The following is a 22,155-nucleotide window of genomic DNA, read 5'->3' on the forward strand; positions in this document are numbered from 1 at the left end:
CTCGTCATGTGATTCAGTCGTTTGGGGATAATTGACGTGTGTGTGTTCATGTTCCTCAGTCATCAGCTCACGATGACATCATAAAAGGACAAACTGAAACAGGGCCAACTCTTCTCTGCAGATCCTCTCAGCCTCCGTCATGTTGATGTGGATGGGCGGGCATGGCAGTTTTGGGGGGGGGTCAGCCACCACAGACAACTGGGTAGGCAGGTCCAGCGCCCTGCACATGGCTGGTGTGGTCCTGCCTCCTCATAGGTCAGAATGTACCATGTGTTGTCCAGCAGGATGAGTCCATGTGGACCAGGGTACCCCTCTTCGTGGGACTGTGGTGGATGGACTCAATCAGGTGGCAGTAATCTGGTGACTGGGCAAGAGGGGCAGTGGTTGTGAGTGCCTGTCTTCACACTGTCCACCGCTGAAGTGAACTCCTGCCCCCTTCCAGGAGACCTGAACCTCCCTGTGTCCATCCTGCTCTGGGGTTCAGCAGAAAACTGTCGCATCCAGCAGCTTCTGTCACAGGACAACACAGAACTGTGAACACAGTTCATTCAGAAAGTCTCAGAGGCTTCACTGTGAAATAAAATCACTGGGCGACCCAATAGCTGAGTAGTTAGGGTGCCTACAGCATCGCTGGTTCAAATCCCGACTGGTCCGACTCTTTCCTGCATGTCACCCCCCCCCCCCCCCAATGTCTGATCTTGATAACACCTTGGGTTTTACACTTTGTTAGGATCTTTAAATAATACTAGGAAAACAATAGTACATTACATTGCCTCCACAAGCAGGACTTAAACTTGGTATAATGTTAATCACTGCACCTTGATAACAAGCAATGAACATTTTAAGAACATTGTGGCAAGCTGCAGCCTCTAAGATCTTTACTGCAGTTCAGTGGAAATACCAGCAGGGCTCATTCAAAGACCACATGTTAGTACTGTGTTGTGGAGACATGAAATGTCACCAATCCACCAATAGAGGACACTCCATGACCCCATGGCTACCACTCCCTGTTTCTTCTCATGTAAATTTAATAAAGTTGTTGGACTGAGATCAAATTACTGAACAAGTCTGTCAAACCAAAAATCAGCACATGACCGCAAAATACTTCTCTGTTCATACCTTTTACATAGAACTAGGAGAAAGAAAGCTGCGACATTACCACTCTGAACAGACTGTATGAAGGCTGCTAATGCAAAGTGTTGCTGATAGCAGAGTCACTGTGCAGACTTAACATAAAACTCTCATTCAGTCTAATCAGGTTCACTGAATTTACAAATGTGATAATTCAAGGCTTCACTATCAGGTGTTACAGACTGTTACTGTTTTAGCAGCAAGACCAGAGCAACATTAACTTGGTGAAAGGATAAACTGTGACTTCTCTAGAAATGTTCTCTTGATAATCTGGTTTATAAAATACCTGTAGTCTTTCTTTGTTCATCCAAGAATATTATGTCTGAATATTACTGTGTATTTAAAAGTATTGTTCCAGGAACATAAAGACATTTCCAGAAATCATACATTTGCCTCTGGTCACAGGTGGAAACAGAGCAAGAGCAGGAAGTGATGGAAGCGAAGTCCGACAGGAAGCAGTGTTTCCTTGTAGGGCTGACCAGGTCATTTGCATGTCCCTCCTCTGATATGTTTCCTCAGTACGACAGGGTCTGAATGAGACCTGCTGCTCTGGAGGAACTTCAGCTCCTCACTGCAGGATCGGCTCAGCTGCTGCAGGACCATGTAGAACCAGGAATTATCTGGGTCACTTCCATTACACAGGTAAGAGCTGGAACTAACATGTCTATGCTTTTGGTGTTTTTGTGCAACTGTTGCTCGTCATTTGATGAGCCGATCTTCTCTGTGGTTCCCACCACTCCAGTTCCCTTTCATGGCAACTGATGGAGCTGTGGCCAAGAGGGCCAACCTGGTGGCATCCAGGTTCACTGGGGCCTCAAGGACCTACCTGAGTCCATTACAGGTCAGGACCAGGATGCTCACAGTATGAAAGCCATGGAAATGTACTTGTCATGATACTGAAACACATGCTGAAAATAAAGGAGTTACTGGTTTAATCTCATTTACTTTAAAACAGATATAACTGAATGTGAAGTTCAATAAAACTAAATCCGATAATTTTTAATTAAAAATTGATGAATAAAAGTTTCATCAGTAAAACTAAAATTTAATCATTTCAAGTCTGCTTTAAAATCTGCTAAATTGATGTTTATGGTCTTTTCAGAAAGAAATGTTAACAAGGATCATGGGACAGATTATCCACAATCAAACTTTATTTGTATAGCAATTTTCACACAGGTTAGTGCAGTTCAAAGTTCTGCAAAGATGACTGAAACTAATAAGGAAAGGACAATCACATAAGAAAGCTGACAATGAGAAACAATAAAATTGATTTAAAAAAATAACATTAGCAAACAAGAACAAGCTTAAGAAGATCAGTGATAAAAACAGTTTAAAAGAAAAAGATAAAAGAACAGATAAAATACAATAAAATACAATTTACAACATAGTCACATCATAAAGTGACCAATAATTAAAAACTATATTAAATTCAAAGTCAGGCTGAAGAGGAACGTTTTGAGTTTACATTAAAAAAAATTCAACACTTCCGGCTGCTCTCAGGTCGTCATAGAGACCGTTCCATCGGCTCGGAGCATAAAAGCTAAAAGCTGCCTCACCAAAAGTTTTAGTCGTGCACTTCAGGACAATTAACAAACTTGGGCCAGAGTATCTGAGGAGCTGGACTGGTTCATACAGTGTGAGCATGAGAGACACATCTGCTGGTGACAGGCAACAATGTAGGGACTTTAAAACAGGCGTAATGTGTTCTCTCCCTCTGGTCCTGGTCAACACTTGGGCAGCAGATTCTAAATCAGCTGAAGCTGGTTGATAGTGTTTTTGGTCAGACCAGATAGTAGCTCATTACAATAGTCAAGTCTGCTGGATATAAAAGCATGGACAAGTTTCTCAGTGCCACTCAGAGAGAAAAATGGTTGCTCTTTGGATCGCATCAAGGTTTTGTGCTCACTGACTTAGGATGAATCCAAGGGAATTTAACTTTGTGACCAATTTCTCTCTCTTAGCTTTAGAGCTAATAATTAAAATTTCAGATTTGTCCTGTTTGAGCTGTAAAAAGTTTTGTTTCATCCAGGAATGGGGGGCAGTGCACAGTTTCAGTGCACATTTCTGAGTAACTGGCTGATGTTACATAATTAATTCAGCACCTCTGTTGATGTAGTTTGGTCTTATTTATAAATGACAGTGAGGGGTTTTCCTGTCACATGTTACAGTTGCTCACTGATACACTGATACTAAATTTATTAGTAATTTATTAGTAACCAGCTCTGTAGAGAATAGTCAGATGCAGAGTGTGTGGGTTTACTTCATTATGTAAGACCTGTCCCGGTCAGAGGTCAGCTCTCTGGAGAAGCTTCATGCTTCTATCACTGTTATATGTGTTTGTTATCAGACCTCATTATAATTTGTTGTATGATGTCATGCACAGGAGGGAGGAGTCAGAACCGTGTCAGGACATGGCTGAACAGCACAGTCACTGAGTGAGTATCAGCTCAACAGACAGATTCATTACCCAGAAATAGTCAAATTATTGGTGTGTAATGCTTCACAGCTGCTCCTGAGCTCCTCCTCTGAAGGAGAAGCTGTTTGTGTGTTTTCCATAGTGATTTAATAATTCATGAAATGAACTGAGATGTTCTGTATTGACAGATTAAATAATAGAATTACATTAGATCATTATGTTTATAAAAAACTGCAGCATTACATTTAATATATTTGATTCTGAAAACTAAATGTGACAGGCTGAGCTAAGAAGTGTCCTGACAGTGACATATATATAGATCTATATGAAAAAACTGACCAAAAACAAAAATGATCAATAATTAATTTTTGCTCCATCTTTAAATGAATGAAGTTTCTGCTTTAACCTTTAGAGTTCCTGTTATTCTTTGTTTTAAAGGCACCTTATAATTATTTGGATTGCACACTTGATACTGTCACTGTGTGTGTGTGTTTGTGCTCTGTCCCTCCTCCTAATAAAATTTGACTTGTGTTTGCAGAGAAGATGCAAAACATCAGCTACGGGAAGCTTCAGGTACAACCAATGGAAATCCACCTGTTCTCATTGCAGAGGTGTTTGTTTCTTCTTCTCTGTGTCGACTTTTGTCTTCTTCAGTGGTACATGATGGTGAGTACGAAGTTTGGTTCCTCTGTGGTAGTGTTGTCAGCTCTTCAGTGAGTAGATGGAATGAGACAATGTGTTCAAATGAAGTCATGACCGACTGAGAGCCTGGTCTGTGGAGTAGAAAATGTATGCTTACCTGTATTATGTCACAGAAGCAGTGAGTGGATAAGAAGGAATGCAGATGTGCAGTAGCTCAAATATAAAGTTACATAACAGTCTGTTAAATCTCTTTTTATTGCTCTTGTAGTAAACACCTTTTTTTAACCTTTCTCAAATGTTGAGGCTGAACATTAATATGGCAGTGTGAAAAAAAAGGCTACGATTCGATAAATTTATGTATGTTGCTGTTGAACAGTGTGTATTATCTATCCGGAGCCAAGCCCATTCAAACAGCATGCAAATGGTGGTGTAGAAAACCATGAAACCATGGGAATGGCAAATTCTTCTTCAGCAGGAGCATGGATGGTCACTGTGTTACACAACAACAAACCAGGAATAAGAACCCTTTGGTGATTTTTCCCTAAATGATACTGAATTATTTAATAATATCGATTGGGAGCAAGGTCTGTTTGTGTTACCACTAACTCATTCTCAATGGCATGTCAGTACACCAAAACACTTAAAGGGGAATACAAGGCTCTTGTCATGAAGATGAGGATTTCTGGACCCAAATGAGGACACAAAGGCTTGCTGGTATAAAAACACAAAACACTTACAAAGGTGAAAAAGTGGAGATCAGGCAGGAACACAACAACTCTGAAAAATCAAACAGCAGAAAAACTAAGAAACAAACTGGGAGCATGAGGAGACAGTGAGGAAACAGCAGAGAGGGGGAATCGGAGACACAAAGGGACCAGGTGACAAGACACAGGTGTAACACATTAGGGTGGGGCAGACAATCGCACTGGCGGGAAATGGACAAAGACAGGATGTGGACACACAAGGTAAGCATGTTAAAATAAAACAGGAAATAGACAAAAGTCCAAACAAAGTGTATACTTTGGCAGATCCTGGATGGGCATCCCCAGAAGACCTTCAGTGCAAAGCACCCAGGAGTTATCCAAATCAGATACCAAACTACTTCAACTGGCTCAACTAGCTCTAGTCCAAGCTCACTCCAGATGTTAGAGCACCTTACCCTTTCTTTAAGGCTGATCCCGACCGCCCTGTGGAGCAAACCCATTTCAGCCACTTGTATTTACAATCTCATTCCGTCAGTCTCTTCTCGAGGCTTATGGCCTTAGGTGAGGGGCGGAATGTAGATTGGCTGGTAAATTGAAAGTTTCCTGGCTCTGCTCCCTCATCACCACAATGGACTAGTACAGCACGCCATATTCCCAAAGTGTCCCCCATAAGATTCCCCAAGACACCGTGTCATAGGCCTTCTCCAAGTCCACATATAGACTGGTTGGGCAAACTCCCATGTCCCCTGCAGGACAGTATCCGCATTGTTCAGCCTGAATCTGAGGTTTGACGATCAGTCAGAACCTCCTTTCCAGAACTCTGACATAGTCCACTTTCCCTGGGGGACAGAGCAGTGTAATGGCTTGATAATTTGATCAAACACTCAGGTCCCCCTTTTTAAAAATGGGAACAATCACCCCAGTCTGCCAGTCTACAGGCACACATTGTTTGTGTGTGTGTGTGTGAGTGAGGATTTGCAGTGTAAAACAGATTGCTGGTAGATCTTCATGCCAAAATGTAGGATTCAGTTGCTATATTGTGTTAACCATGTCACTTATGTAGTCATTCTAGGGGAAAGGAAGTCAGACTCTTAACATAAGTGATCAGGGGTTGCCAAAGACGGTAAAATTTATCTGTTGAGCATTGTATGGAGAATTTGATCTTTTCTAACGGTCTGTTAGCATGTCCCCCATGTTAGAGGGAAGAATTTGGACCTGATAGTGTTTGTACGTTCACATTTGTGGAGAGGGGTATAGCAAACCAGCAAAGAGACAAAGCACTCTCTGAAATCAGACTTTTTAAAGGAAAAGAATAAATATGCTCATCTCACACAGTCAAAGGCCTTATTGACATCTTAGGAAATGACAATAAAATTGTTGAGGTAGGAGAGAGGATTAGAAGCAGTTGCACATTTGTGAGTGAGTGGTGGTTTTTGATAAACCCAGTTTGGTCTTCAGATATGATGTGGGTAGAACACTTTTGAGTCTGCACGCTAAAACTGTAGTATTTTGACATCTACATTAAGGAGTGAGATGGGCAGGTATGACAAACACTTATTTGGGTCTTTCTTAAGTGTTAGAGATATGGCAGCTTATCAGAGTGGATGGTAATGTGCCTTGCTGCAGAGATTCATTAAGCATCTAGCATAACAGTAGGGGGACAAGTTGTTGAGAAAACATTTTGAAAAACTCTATAGCAGTGGCCCACCAGATATTATCAGTCTGACAGTCCCACATTTAGCTGTAGCTAATGTCGAAATAGAGATTCTCCTCCCACCTGAAGAGGCTTGCTATACTTTTATCCATGTTGAGAGTGAATGACAGACACAAACGGTCACATCAGGTCACGGGCTGCACTGTAGTCAGTGAACAGGGCCTTCTGCTAAAATAGATCTCTGTCAGCAACGGTTACCCGCAGAATCCCTTCCTCTTTAGAGATGTTGTGCAAAAATAAAAGTGCTAGAAAGTTGTTCCCAGTTGTGGTTCTCATGTCGTGACCTGTGTCCCCTGCAGAGCCTGCGAGAAGGAACGCCAGCAGTGATGATGACCTGGTTCTGGGTGTGGAAGGTAAATAGAGTCCTATCCTGGACTTGTAAGGTACCATCTTCTGCAGGGATTCACCAGATCATCAGAATAATAGACATATATATTAACTGTGACCTTTTTTAGATTTTATGATTTTTATTGGAAACATCTACAGTTCAGGAGTTCTCAGGATCTGTGTGTCCACCTCTGATCACTTTCCTTTAATCGCCTCTAACTTATCAAACTAACTATTTGTCACAGTGCAGTGCTGCTGTAAACTAAAGAGGTATCAGTCTAGTCATTTAGTTTTTGTCATGTAATTTTAATCTTTATGTCTTCTAACCTTTTTGAGGCTACAGTTGTCGCCATGTTTGTTGTGTACAGTTAACATCATTGTAGGTGTTGTTAGTGGAAAAGGCCTTGATTAATTTATGTCACTGCTCTGCAGTAACAGACTGACCCAGATTTACTGAGCCAGTGAATCTAATTTCCATCTCCACACTCTAGCTGCTGGGACAGAAAGACTCTCCCAACCCAAACCTAGCATTAGCACAGGTAGCAGCGAATCAGTCAGAAGCTTGATTTTCTCACCTGTTCACTGACACTGATCCTTGGCTGGATTTAGCTTGATACTGGTTTACTAATCAGGAAGCAGCTACAGTTGGCTACAGGCTGCAGGTCATTGAAGACTCTGCTGACTTTGAGCTGCAGGACTTATGATCAGCTCCTCATGAACAGGTGACACTCATCAGCCAGAAACAAGTAATATTGTCCAGTAATGAGTTTAGTGAACCTGTATAATCAAACTCCACAGACCTTTAAACCAAGAATACAACAGTGTTCTTGCATGAGGCCTGTTGTGTTTAGACTACAAAGATTTCATCCATTTCAAGAAATGTGAGTCAACAGGTGTCTGAAGGTCTGAGTACAACAAGTAGAAACAAATACGAGACAAATACACAGAATAAAACACAGAATGTCCGGTCTCAGTATATTTACTCACTCACAGTCTCTTCAGAAAGTATTCACATCCCATTTACTTTTTACACACTTCACAGATTTGATGATAATCTGCACTAATTAACCCATGAGATGATTTCTTTTAGTAAGAATCAAAAACTACAATCTCTCTATCAGACCCTTCACTGTGGCTCCAAACTGTGGTCAGCTGCTTCCTGTTTACTTTAATTATCCTTCAGATGAGTCTAGATCGTGATTGGAGTCCACTGGTGGTAAATTAGTTTAGAAAGACGCATACCTGTACATCAGGTCCCACAGTTCACCTGCAGGTCAGGACAGAGACCATGAAGTCCAGTGGACTCTCTGTAGACCTCTGTGATCAAACTCTGGTGAGACACAGATCAGACCAAAGAGCTCTGAGTGTTCTCAGGAGAACAGTGGATCAATAAGTCTGGAACCACCAGGACTCTTCCTGGACTCTGAGAAACTGAGTAACTGGACATGAAGTCAGGGAGGAGACCAAACCAGTGAGAGTGTGACATATGTCATGACATGTGAGCTACTGATTTCTTGTACTTGGACACAAATTTCCCTTTTTCTTTCTGACAGTCAGCACAACTTTAAAACTCCTGTATTTCTATTAATCAATAAGACCCTCATCATCAAAGATGGTGGTTTAGGTTAAACGCCTGAAGTCACTGTGAACTTTTTCTGAATTAAACCAGACCGTTATGTATCCTGAACCTAAACCAGGTCTTGTGAGAGTCTGAACAGAACCAATTTAATGATGCTGCAGTCACTAGTTCCTGTTCATGTTACACAAATCAATACACTAGATATTGTGATAATATGATGAACTGAGTTGTGTCCAAGTTGGATGAAATCAACACATCACATTTTGTGTCTACTTCTCCACCTGAACAGGTACATAGACCTGTCAATCACAGGTGTGTTCTGACTGACACTGGACACGCTACAGGCAGGATTTGTAGTTTGGAGCCAGTTGTGGTCCAGAATGTGACTCAAACAAGTGTGACCTACAGTGAAATAGGAAACATCGTGTCCAGCAGTTAAACTGAAATGATTGATATTTGAATTAACAGATTTTATATTTTTCAACATGGAGGAGAAGTAGATGTCATTGTAGATAGTTTTGGCAATTTCATCGAACTTTAATGTGGATCAAACACACACAAACCTGTCTGCAGGGATCTGTAAGCACCTGACCTGACAGGTGACCAAAAACAAACATGTTGAACACGAAACATGACAATGTAAAGTTTCCTTTCATTAAGAAGTGAATCTAAACTCTGCTGATTACACTGTCTGGACAATTAGCAGTTCTTTCTTTCAACAATGGCAGTTGTGTTAATGATACGAATATTTCCTCCATGAATTCAACAGATCAGATATTTTGTTATCTGTGTGTTAACTTCACAGTTTGATGAGAGCCTCTAATGCTCTGTCCTCCAGTGACACCCTACACGTGTCTGCTCTTATTTTAGAGCAAATAACAAACAGCACTGAGGACCAGGGCATAACTGGCACCTGGAGTTCAGAAACACACACAGTTAGCAGTGTTTATTTATTTTTGACTAAAAAGGCTTCTTCCAAAAAAAAGAAGAAAAAAAACACAAGGCAGTACAGATGGAGAAGGACTACTTTGTTTTTGACACTATGCCAGCATCTAATGGAGTCGCAGTCTGGGAGAGGGAGGTAGAGGCCACTGCCAAAACCCAAACACCCTGTGGAGGAAAGAAGACAGTGAGGGGGATGAGAGACAGAGACAGAGAGAAACACTTGCCTAATATAGCTCGAGGAGCCTTGACACCAGACCTGGACAGAATGTACTGAGGAAATCAGGGAGAGGTTTCCCTGAGCTCTGATGTTTCCCTTGCTGCTTGTATCATTTCTGGCTCACAGGCCTGTTTTCTTCCTCATCCAGATAACATGACTTTTCTCCTCTGCAGCGTCTTTATATGGTAAACAGCCAGTGAGGACGGTCCAGGAGTTTCTGTGGTAAGAACATGTTTCTTCTTCTTGTTCTCATCTACTGTCAGACGTATAGAGCCACAGGCAGCACTGTGAGGTCAGGCTGTTACACTGCAAACCTGGAGTCATCTGGATAAATGAAAAATGATCTGACTTCAGCAGCCTTCATCTTCAGTCAGTCTAAATCCAGCTGGAACAGTTTATGACCTCAACGTTTGATCGTTGTAGTTTGTGTTGTAGTTTAAACCTGTAAACTGTCTGAAACAACATTGTAGTTTTAATATATACTTATATCTCATATGAGTATTTAAGATAAATTTAAACAGGTGTCAGTGTGTCAGAGGCCAGAACAGTTTAACCTATTGCCTGCCTCTAGGATCAACACTTCTACATTATGATGATCTATTGTTGGTGGAGCAATGTTTAAACACAGACCTGCAGGGTTTAACTGTCTTTTCTGAGGTGCCACCCTCTTCTGTGTAACCTGAACTGAGCATGTTCCTTGTCAAAAGAACAGTGTCTCTCTCTCTGGTCACTTCCTGTCACATAGCAGAGATTTCTTCAGAACAGAATCAGGTTTAAACACTGCTGAGACTGAAGATGGCTTTTACACTGAGAGTTATCTGCAACACTTTCTATGAACCTCAGTTCTATAACACATTCAGCACGTCTCAGAGGTAACTGTCAGGTGCCAATAGATGATGTGCTATCAGGTGTTTATAGACAGGTGTTTATAGTCAGGTGTGTGTGTGAGAGAGAGAGGACATGACCAAACATTTACCTGAAGCTGATAGTGAGCTGTCATTAATGATGATGTGGTTACATGAGGAGTCTGACATCTTTATGTAAAGTGGGTGATTAGAAGACAGTTCAACAGCTGTTCTGTTGTAGATATGAGCTACATAGACAGAACACGGTGCTCAGTGTTGAGCTACAGCGACAGTCAGAGGCTTCATGTTTCCAGGGTGTTGTCCGTCTCATTCTTGTGAACATGATCTCTCAGGAACACTTTGAAGGAATTTCTTCTAATTTGGCACAAACATTAATTTAGACTCAAAGATGAACTTATTAGATTTTGGTGGTCAAAGGTCAAAGGTCAAGGTCAGTTACTTCACACAACAATTAAGACAAAATTTCTTACAAATGTTACATGATTCTGAATAAACAGGGAGTAGTCTGGAGGTGGTGATTCATGTTAAATATCATATATCTGATGAAATGCTCTGCGGTCGATTTAAACACTGTTGAAAAGTTGTCTACGACTGCAATGAGTCTGTGACTGACTGTTGTTCTCTGGACAGATACTCAGAGCTGTGGTGATGAGAGGACCTGTGAGATATGACAAGTCATATTTACCATTCAAATGACCCTCATCTCCGTTCTGCTCAGTTTCACAGAAAGTAAAGAGATCAGAGGAAACAGTCACAGTAACACAGAAGGCTCTTCATCTTTCACTGTGCCAAGTCTTCTTATTGTTAACAAATCCCTGCCAAGAACAAACCAACACAGAGTTGGTTCCTCATTTCTGTGGTTCTCAGCTCCAGGTCCATGGTCCTATTGAAGATCACATTCACATCACAAGTCCATACTTTTATTTTTAAAAAGGGTTAAACAGCTGCTCATTGGAGGAGGAGAGGTGCATTGTTGAGGACACACACACAATAGTTGTAAGTTTGGGACTGACTGTGGGTTTGATAATACACTTCAGCTGTTAACCCTTTACTGTGCACTGTACCTGTTTAGGTGGAGCAGGTCCAGTTCAGCTCTCAGCAGGTGGAACAGCTTCAGCTCAACAACCTCAGGTCACTGTGGACCACTCAGGTCAGACACTGCCTCACACACACACACACACACACACACACACACACACACACACACACACACACACACACACACACACACACACACACGTACTTCTATCTTTGTGAGGACACTCATTGACATAATGCATTCCCTAGCCCCTTACCCTAACCTTAACCATCACAACTGACTGCCTAACCCTAACCCTGACCGTAACCTTAACCTAAACCTAATTCTAACCATAACTCTAAAACCAAGTCTTAACCCTCAAAATGTGATTTGAAGGTGTCTCAAAAAGTGAGGACCGGCCAAAATGTCCTCACTTTCCCAAAATGTCCTCACTCTGTTAGTAAAATACTTTTTTGGTCCTTACTGTGTAGCAAGTACAAGTACACACACACACACACACAGAGTCCTCTGTACTGAACATGGCCGCCTCCTGTTCATAGTGTGATGGACGTGCTCAACCTGTGGAACGACGATCCAGAGGAAGTTCTCTTGGACCTGGGCTTCGGCTGTGATGAACCTGATCTGTCTGGACGAATTCCAGCTCGGTTCATCAATTATCAGTCTCAGGCCAGAGGAATAAACCTCCAGGTGTTTTTAGAGGCCCAGAAGAACCGGCTAGACCTGGAGAACCCAGATGTCAGCAGTAAGTTTTAGCACAAAGAGCAGTGGTACAGATATGTGTGTTTAAAAGTGTTCCCAACAAGTCAGACATGTATGTTTTTAATTCAGTCTAAAACATTGTTTTTATATTGAGACGTGGCAGTGAGGCTTTGTGGAGGGGTAACGGAGGGTGGGGTCATGTTGAGCCCAGCTGTTGGGGTGCCGGGTAATAGAGGAGTTGTTGGATTTGGCAGGTGGATGCAGCCTGGTGGTGTTGTGATCAGACCTGGTCTAATTTTCTGGATCATGTTGTAGCCCTGGTGTCAGATCTGTACCTGCTTCTTCTCGTTATTTTTCCTTCAGATCGTTTTAGACAACTCGAGGTTCTCCAGCAGGTAACTACAGCCTTCTCCTCCTTGGTGGGGTCTTCCTCCTCCTCCTCCTCCACTCTCAAAGCACCGCTGGGAAAAGACCTGGATCCTGAGGCCAAGGAGAGGAGGAGGCGCATGGGCATGCTGTTCAGACGAGCATCAAAGAAGTCACTCAGCCAAATCCACAATCAGAAAACCCAGGACCTGACCACACCTACTCCCATCTCTTCTGCCTGTGCTATACCTGAGTCACTGCAACCTCTACCCAGCCTTGGAGACAGGAAAGTCCCTTCAAAAAGACCCAAACCTGGACTTCTTGAGACTGTGGGTCTGAGTCCTCTGGCTGAGGAGCAAGGAGCTGGTGCAGACCCTCAGCCTCAACATCATGTGACGTCTCACATAGGCCAGGAGGGAGCACTCAGATCTGGGTCCCTGAAGGAAGGTCACCCCCTGACAGCCACCACTTTTTCACAGAGGAAGAGGAGCCCAGGACCGACCAGTGAATCATTTGAGATGGAAGAGGCAAGTCAAAGGCAACTCTAACTCTAACCCCTGCATGTGGTGATCACTCTGGTGCTGTGTTCAAAATACTTCAAATTATCTGTTTAGAATTTAGACAGAGTCATGATTTTAACTAAATAAAAGTAGATTTTCCTGTTTCCTGACCAAACATATTGATGCACATGTGTCTCCAGTCATTTCCATACGTATATAAATAATGACTTCATATTAACTTACATTTTGAGGGAAATTGGCCCTGTTACTGTCTTTTTTAAAAACATATATTCCAGTTGAATCTACATGAAAAATAGTTAAAAATAAAAATATTGCTTTATTTTTTTTATTTTGTTTTTTCACTCCTGATGGTTGAGCATGATTTATATTTGTTGGTTTTCTTTTGGTAACATGTAGAGCAGGAGGTGGTCCTGGCTTAAATATCTAAGCTAGAGCTGATGCATTCGAGACGACACAGAGTCACATGCTTTGTTGAACTACTCACCTTTGCACTGTGATAAAGAACATCACACTGGTTCTACATTAGAACCAGATGTTGTCAGTGAATGCTGTGTGTAAAACTCTGTTAAACATGTTAGTCACATGTGGATCCATTCACCCGGAGACAGGACTGACATGACAGAGGCCAAATATGACAAACACCTCTGAACGTGATGGAATCTAATCCAAAACCACTGATTACAAAAGGACCAATGAATCAACACAACCGAAAATAAACATTATGATTTGTTGCTGAGAATTTAATAGGACTGCAGTGGACTGAAATGTGTATTATGTGTATGCTCTGATGTAGTTTTATTTCCACCCACTTCCCTGTAAAGTTTATGACGTCCTAAAATATATCTCATTCCAGATCCACAGTTTTGATGACAGTAGTGTCACAGGCAGCTACACAGGAGGAGCAGGAAATTTAGGTGAGTCATCAAACATAGGCGTTTGATTAAGAGTTACTGTTTTTTGTTGTGTTCATTTGTATTGTTGCTACTTTGTGGGCTGCCACTGGGCGGCGCTGTTGTGGAGCGGGTGCTGGGTGGGACACTCAGGACAGAGTACACAATGTCCGGACTCAGAAGTCCAGACTCCTGAGAACAGGACGACTATTCTTCCTAATGTCAGCAGCTCAGCACAGGTGATCACACTTCAACACACCTGTACCTGACTGTACTGAGACAAAGTCATCTGAACTAAAATCTCCACTAACATTTAAATGAAGTGTTTAAGTGGGGAAAAAAACTGAATTAACAGTGAGTTTATATCATATCCAATCTGTGATGAGTATTAAGAATCTAATGAAATTTAATATGGACCACACCGCCTCTGTTCATTTTTGTTCATACATATTTATTTTTACTGAAATGTGTTGGTACATATTTAATAATGCCACAGAGGCCGCACTGTTGTTAAACTCTCTTAGATCAGCCAGCAGCAACAAATATTATATTTCAGCTCAGAGACTAAATTTCATCTTCCAAAAGGAATTTTATCATAAAGCAAACTACGACAGACACAGAGCCAAGAGTAAATTACCAAAGGGCTGCAGAGATGACACTTCTACCAGGATGATGGTGCACACTGACCGGCCCCGCAGGACGGTCCTTACATCTCCGAAAATGCCTCAGCAAATTTCCAAACAGATGTTTTTGGATAAACTGACACATATTTGACGTCTTCATGGTCACTTTCTCACCTGAAAACAATATAAATAGCTTAATGAAGTCATATGATAATGGTCCCAGTCCTACAACTGTCATAGCTGCACTCTTCTCTGCCAGTGTCACTATTTGCATTCTGGGATACTTAAATGTCCCACGTCCACATAAGTCACGTCATAATGCGTCCTCGATAAAATGGGCAGAGTGAGAACACTTCCAAATAGTTGATCTGTACTTGGCTTGATGTGGACTTTGAACTGGAGCAGAACTTGGACTGCGTTGATGTTTCACAAGGACTACTGAATATGTGTTCCAATACAGAAAGTTTTTGTTTTACTGTTGCCTGTTGAGGTGAACAGTGTTCTTCATTACTCTTCACTGGTGATGACTCTGCTCTGTTAGGTCACTACACTACACAGCTGCTCTTCAGTCTACATATTAAAGGAAGTGATAACTCTTAAGGTGTTTCAGTATTGATGCTTTACTCATGACTCAAGTGCTACAAAACAACATGTTAAAATTATTTCTCTTGGCATCCCTCTTCTCACCTGAATGGAACTTTTACATCACAGGCCTTGTATAATTTTAGTTTTAGATGTGCTATTCATGTGTATATGAATATGTATATAATTTGCATACAGTTTCAACTCCAAGGGACCATGATGCAGAAATGCAGAGTCATTGGAGCCTGTGGTCATTTTCATACTGGGATCATTGCTAGTTATACTGCATGTTTCCTGTTTGAAGTCATAAATGTTCTATTACATCAGTCTTACTGGTCTTATGACCTCTCAAACACAGTACTAATGAGTGATTCCTGCATTGGTCTCTCTCTGTAGTCCATGCACCTTGGGGGAGCACCAAAACAAATGATTGAATCAGTATCACAGAGCTGGCAGCAGGACTTTATTGATGTTAGGAGCCATCTTAGATGACAGTCAGACATATTGGGAAGCACTTCTTATCACCATCTTACCCAGAGTTAGATGAGGCCAGCAGTTTCCAGTTCTGTTTCCTAACCCTAACTGTTCCCAATCCACTGAGCAAGGAGTGAGTTAAGTTATCTGAACCAATGAAAGAGAAGAGGATGGAGTTATATGAACCAATGAGAGAGGAGAATGCTGAAGTTCAAACTGAGCATCAGAATGGGGAAGAAAGGTGATTTAAGTGACTTTGAATGTAGCATGGTTGTTGGTGCCAGACGGGCTGGTCTGAATATTTCAGAAACTGTTGATCTGCTGGGATTTTCCTGCACAACCATCTCCAGGGTTTACAGAGAATGGTCTGAGAAAGAGAAAATATCCAGTGAGCAGCAGCTCTTTCTGAAGTCAGAAGAGAATGGCCAAACAGCTTAAAGCTGATACAAAGGGAACAGTAACTCAAATAACCACTCGTTACAACCAAGTTCTGCAGCAGAGCATCTCTGAATGCACAACACGTCGAACCTTGAAGCAGTGGGGCTACAGCAGCAGAAGACCACACCAAGTGCCACTCCTGTCAGCTAAGAACAGGAAACTGAGGCTACAGTTCACACAGGCTCATCAAAACTGGACAATAGAAGACTGAAAAAACGTTGATGAGTCTCGATTTCTGCTGCGACATTCAGATGGTAGGGTCAGAATTTGGCGTCAACACCATGGAAGCATGGATCCATCCTGCCTTGTATCAATGGTTCAGGCTGGTGGTGGTGTAATGGTTTGGGGGATATTTTCTTGTCACACTTTGGGCCCCTTAGTACCAACTGAGCATCATTTAAACACCACAGCCTACCTGAGTATTGTTGCTGACCATGTCCATCCCTTTATGACCACAGTGTACCATCTTCTGATGGTTGCTTCCAGCAGGATAACGCGCCATGTCACAAAGCTCGGATCATCTCAAACTGGTTTCTTGAAGATGACAGTGAGTTCATTGCACTCAGTTGTCCTCCACAGTCTCCATCTTTAACACCATTCTGTGGGTGATCTCAAGAATCAGCACCAGGGGGAGTTGTTGTACTTGTGTCAGACCCCGACGCCTTCGTCTGATGCTGCATGAGGAAGTCTTTACAAGCAGGAGGCTATGGCAGGAGTACATGTTCAACTATAGCGCAAATTAATTTTTGGAAAAACTGGCTGGACAAATTCAACCACTGGGTCAATTGATATATATAAAATATAGAGCAATAATAATATATAAAAACAATCAGTAAATCAGATTGGATTCATTACATCATGGATCAAGACTCTGGTGAGGGGTTTCACATCACCCTTCCCTCCAATGCCAGCCTTTATGTATTTAGAAATGATACAAAGTCCAGTTACCAGCTGGCTTTAGTGCACATTGATCTAGATGGCCTGTGGCAAGTAGCCTTGATGAAGATTTCATACCCACATACCTGGTTTAACGTTCCTCCAGAGTCAGCCTCCTTCAAATGGAAGAAAAAAATCTCACAACCCAGTCTCAGAATGAGGTCCACCAGCAAATGTTTTAAGGAGGTTTTTACACCATCCTCCAAGGTGGGGTTTATTAGCTCTACTGCTATATTGTCATCAGCTAGTAGGCAATGCTTATGCTCCGCTCTTGAGAACTATCGATATAAAAGGGACACACGGTGACATTGTAATGCAGCATTGTAACCCCACCTACTCTTTACCTGTGGTCAAGTAACACATTGAAAACATCCACATCGAGACTAAAACTGATGAAGACACACCAGTAAACTTTACCTTGGGAAGCCTATGGTGAAGCTTCATTTTACACCCTCAACTCCTCTGTGACTAAATGATGCAATTGCAACAGAGGCTTGATCTTCGGTTGGTCTTTCTGGCTCACCCGTCATGTACAGGAGAGGACAAGTGTCTACATTTTCAAAATTATTTAATTTTGTAGCACATTTTTATTAAAAAAGGTTTTGCCATCTTATCTGTAGTCTCATCCTAAATCAGCCACCAAAATCATTGCCTCAGAGGTGATAAGCCAAGCTGTCAGTAACATCAGAATCAGAATCAGTTTTATTGCCAAGTATGTTTCCACATACAAGGAATTTGTTCTGGTGATTGGTGCTGTCACAGTCACTGGAGCCGACAAAGGAGAACCCAGAAGCACGACAAAGAGGCAGGCGAGTAGCAAGGGAAGATCAGTTTACTAGTCCAAGAAAACAGGCAGAGTCAAAACCAGGAGATCAGAATCAGGCAAACAAATCCGACAAGGAGCAGGCAGGTATTCGTAATCCAAGAAAGGCAAAACGGGGTCAGAGCATGAAGGCAGTACTAGGATATGCTGGAAAGCTTGGCAACGTAGAACACAAGACAATCTGGCAGGGAACAAATGAAAATGGACTGGTATATATACACTGAGGAACTAATGAGCAAATGGACTGCAGGTGAGGAGGAGATGGGCGGGGAAACCCAGGTGAGGGAAATGAGTAGATTGTATGGCAGGGAAGGAAGGCAGGATCTGAAATGACAGGAGAGTTAGTGAAGTGACATGGAACCAAAATAAAAACAAACTAAGAGTTAGTGGAGCTACGTTACAGAACCCCCCCCCCTCAAGGGACGGCTCCTGCCGTCCCACCTGGTTGATCAGGATGAGCCTGGTGGAAGTCTGTGATGAGAGTTGGATCCAGGATGCTGCGAGCAGGGACCCACGAGCATTCTTCAGGGCCGTAACCCTCCCAGTCAACCAGATACTGCACTCCCCTGCCACGTCGCCGGGATTTGATGAGCCGACTGACAGTGTATGCTGGTGCCCCATCAATGAGCCGGGGGGGAGGTGGGGGTTTGGAGGGGGGCAGAAGTGGACTCTCATTAACAGGTTTGACCTTGGAAACATGGAATGTGGGGTTAATCCTCATGGATGATGGTAGACGAAGACGGACAGCCACAGGATTGATTATTTTAGAGATCGGGAACGGACCCACGAAACGGGGAGCCAACTTCTTGGAGTCCACTCGGAGAGGAAGATCCCGTGCCGACAGCCAGACACGTTGTCCTGGGGTGTACCGGGGTGCAGGATTGTGATGTCAATTGGCCGATCGTTGGTAACGGTCAGAAGAGCGCAGGAGTGTGGAGCGGGCCTGCATCCAAGTGCGCCGACACCGTCGGATGAACGCCTGAACAGAGGGAACGCTGGCTTCACGTTCTTGTTCCGGAAAGAGCGGTGGTTGGTAGCCCCGGGAGCATTGGAAGGGTGAAAGACCAGTGGCTGAACTGGGCAGAGTATTATGAGCATACTCAATCCACAGGAGCTGCTCAGACCAGGAGGAGGGATTGCGGGAAGCAAGGCAGCGCAGAGCTGTCTCCATCTCTTGGTTCATGCGTTCTGCTTGACCATTGGATTGTGGGTGAAAACCAGATGACAAACTGACAGTAGCCCCCAGCATCCTGCAAAACTCGGACCAAAAGTGAGAGGTGAACTGAGGTCCCCGGTCAGAGACCACATCAGATGGGAGACCATGTAGCCGGAACACATGCTGTAACAACACTTCAGCCATTTCCTTGGCAGTGGGTAATTTGGGTAATGGTATGAGCAGGGCAGCTTTGGAAAAACGATCAATAACAGTGAGTATAACTGTGTTACCGTTAGAAGGTGGTAGGCCGGTGACAAAGTCCAAAGACACGTGAGACCAGGGACGGCGAGGGACTGGCAGAGGATGAAGGAGACCGGATGGAGCTTGGTGAGAGATCTTATATTGAGAGCAGATATGGCAAGCAGCAACAAACTCCCTGGTGTCCCTTTCCATGGAAGGCCATCAGAAGCGCTGTCGAAGAAGGGCTAAAGTGCGTCTCACCCCAGGATGGCAAGCCAGACGAGAAGAGTGCCCCCACTGGAGGACTTCCGAACGGAGACTGTCTGGAACAAACAATCGGTTCTCTGGACAAGCACTAGGAACAGGGTGTTCAGTGTGGGAGCGTTTCACCCTCTCCTCCACTTCCCAGGTTACCGCCCCAATGACGCATGCAGAGGAGAGAATACCTTCAGGCTGGGATGGGGAATCTTCTGACTGGAACTGACGGGACAGGGCATCAGGCTTGACATTTTTGGAACCCGGTCTGTACGAGAGAGAGAAGTCAAAACGGTTAAAGAAGAGAGCCCACCTCGCTTGACGAGAGTTAAGTCTCTTGGCTGATCGGATGTACTCAAGGTTTTTGTGGTCAGTCCAAACCACAAATGGTTGCTCCGCCCCCTCCAGTGTCTCCATTCCTCCAGCGCAAGCTTGACCGCCAACAGCTCCCGGTTCCCAATGTCATAATTCTTCTCCGCTGGGGCCAGTTTCCGGGAGAAGAAAGCACATGGGTGAACCTTCTGGTCCTCAGCCGACCGCTGAGAAAGAACAGCCCCGACACCGGTGTCCGAGGCATCCACCTCCACTATAAACTGGCGAGCAGGGTCTGGAAAGATGAGAATAGGAGCAGAGGTGAAGCGTGACTTCAACTCACCAAAAGCCGCTTCAGCCACGGAGGACCACCGGAAGGGCTCAGTGAGGGAAGTGAGAGCGGTGAGGGGAGCTGCCACTGAACTGTAGTTACGAATGAACCTTCGATAGAAGTTGGCAAATCCCAGGAAGCGTTGAAGCTCCTTGCGTGTGGATGGAGTTGGCCAGTCAGTGACTGCCTTGATCTTGGCCGGGTCCATCCGGATGTTGCCAGCGTTGATGATGAAACCCAGGAAGGATACCTCTGAAGCGTGAAATTCACACTTCTGCCTTGACAAAGAGCTGGTTCTCCAAGAGCCTCTGGAGGACTTGACGTACATGCACCATGTGCTCTTCCCTGGACTTAGAGAAAATGAGAATATCATCCAAATACACGAAAACAGATATGTTGAGCAGATCCCGCAGAACATCATTGACTAATCCCTGGAAGACTGCAGGAGCGTTAGTGAGCCCAAATGGCATGACCAAATACTCATAATGACCACTAGGAGTATTAAAGGCTGTCTTCCACTCATCGCGCTCCCTGATTCTCACCAAATGATAAGCGTTGCGGAGGTCAAGTTTAGAGAAAATGGTAGCCCCTTGTAGCAGTTCAAAAGCAGAGGAGATTAATGGAAGAGGGTACCTGTTTTTTATAGTAATGTCATTAAGCCCCCTGAAGTCAATGCAAGGTCATAGGGTCTTGTCCTTTTTTTCCACAAAGAAAAAAAACCCTGCTCCAGCGGGAGACGATGATGGTCGTATGATCCCTGCCGCCAGGGAGTCATTGATGTATTTCTCCATGGTCTTTGTCTCAGGAACTGATAAGGAGAAGAGTCGCCCCCTATGGGGAGATGTACCTGGGAGGAGGTCAATGGCACAATCATAAGGGCGATGCGGTGGCAAAGAGGTGGCCCGGGCTCTGTTAAAAACCTCCTTCAAATCCAGGTAATCAATAGGAACTCCTGACAGGTCTGGAAACTCAGAGGGAACAGTCAAACCAGAGGCAGATGACAGGGCAGACTTCAAACAGACAGCATGACAATGAGTACTCCACTGCAGTATAGTTCCTGAAGACCAGTCAATGTGTGGATTATGTCTCCTAAGCCAAGGAAACCCCAAAATGACAGGTTGTTGTGGAGCATTGATTAGGTGAAAAGAAAGAGTCTCCGTGTGATTACCTGAAATGGTCATTTGAAGGGGAATAGATCGATGTGTAACCCGGAAGAGGAGACGACTATCCAAGGCTGAGGCGTCGATAGGCTTCTCCAGATCCACACGACCAAGACCCAGCTGGGAGGCAAGAGTCATATCCAACAGGCTTTCATCCGCACCAGAGTCAATGAGGGCTGGAACAGTCTGATAATTCCCAGAACAGAGCAGCTTGACCTGAACCAAAGGCCGAGAGGGCATTTTAGAGTTCACAAACCGGCTCACCAGCGCCCTCGGGATGACTGGTGAGCCATGTCTTTTACTGGACACGAAGAGGCGAAATAACCGTCCTGACCACAGTACAGACACCTGTTCTCCCTTAGGCAGCGCTGTCGTTCTGCAGTAGACAGCCGTGTCCTGCCCAGCTGCATAGGCTCAGGAGCGTCACCAGGAACATTAGTGCGCTGCTCAGAAGGACGCCCCGGAGTGCCAGGGGAAGCAGCAGACCGGACTCTCTTCCTGTGCCGCTCCCGCAGACGACTGTCTATGCGGATAGACAGAGACACAAGTGCGTCCAAATCAGCAGGAAGATCGCGGGCCACCAGCTCATCTTTGATGTCATCCGAGAGGCCGTTGTAGAAGGCATTGAAGAGCGAAGCAGCGTTCCACTTACTCTCAGCTGCTACAGTACGGAACTCAATAGAGTAAACGGATACAGACCTTCCCTTCTGCACCAGGTTAAACAAACCCCAAGCGACCTCTCTTCCGGGTGTGACATGGTCGAAAACTT

The 22,155-nt window shown here is 43.8% G+C and overlaps 1 protein-coding gene across 1 annotated transcript in view; it reads left to right on the forward strand.

Moving 5' to 3' along the window:
• Positions 1-1,979: 1,979 nt before the first annotated feature.
• itprid1 (ITPR interacting domain containing 1) overlaps positions 1,980-22,155 on the forward strand; it is a 36,939-nt gene continuing 16,763 nt past the window's right edge. Inside the window, exons 1-8 of the mRNA XM_071485778.1 lie at positions 1,980-3,566; positions 4,086-4,213; positions 6,907-6,960; positions 9,849-9,897; positions 11,614-11,691; positions 12,120-12,322; positions 12,643-13,172; positions 14,020-14,080. Coding sequence (XP_071341879.1) covers positions 3,502-3,566; positions 4,086-4,213; positions 6,907-6,960; positions 9,849-9,897; positions 11,614-11,691; positions 12,120-12,322; positions 12,643-13,172; positions 14,020-14,080 — 1,168 coding nt within the window. The 5' untranslated portion in view covers positions 1,980-3,501. The remainder of the gene's footprint in view (positions 3,567-4,085; positions 4,214-6,906; positions 6,961-9,848; positions 9,898-11,613; positions 11,692-12,119; positions 12,323-12,642; positions 13,173-14,019; positions 14,081-22,155) is intronic.

This window comes from Trachinotus anak, unplaced genomic scaffold (assembly GCF_046630095.1).
Source record: "Trachinotus anak isolate AG129_WGS33_773 ecotype Australia unplaced genomic scaffold, CSIRO_AGI_Tana_v1 ptg000009l, whole genome shotgun sequence".
Classification (NCBI taxonomy): Eukaryota; Metazoa; Chordata; class Actinopteri; order Carangiformes; family Carangidae; genus Trachinotus; species Trachinotus anak.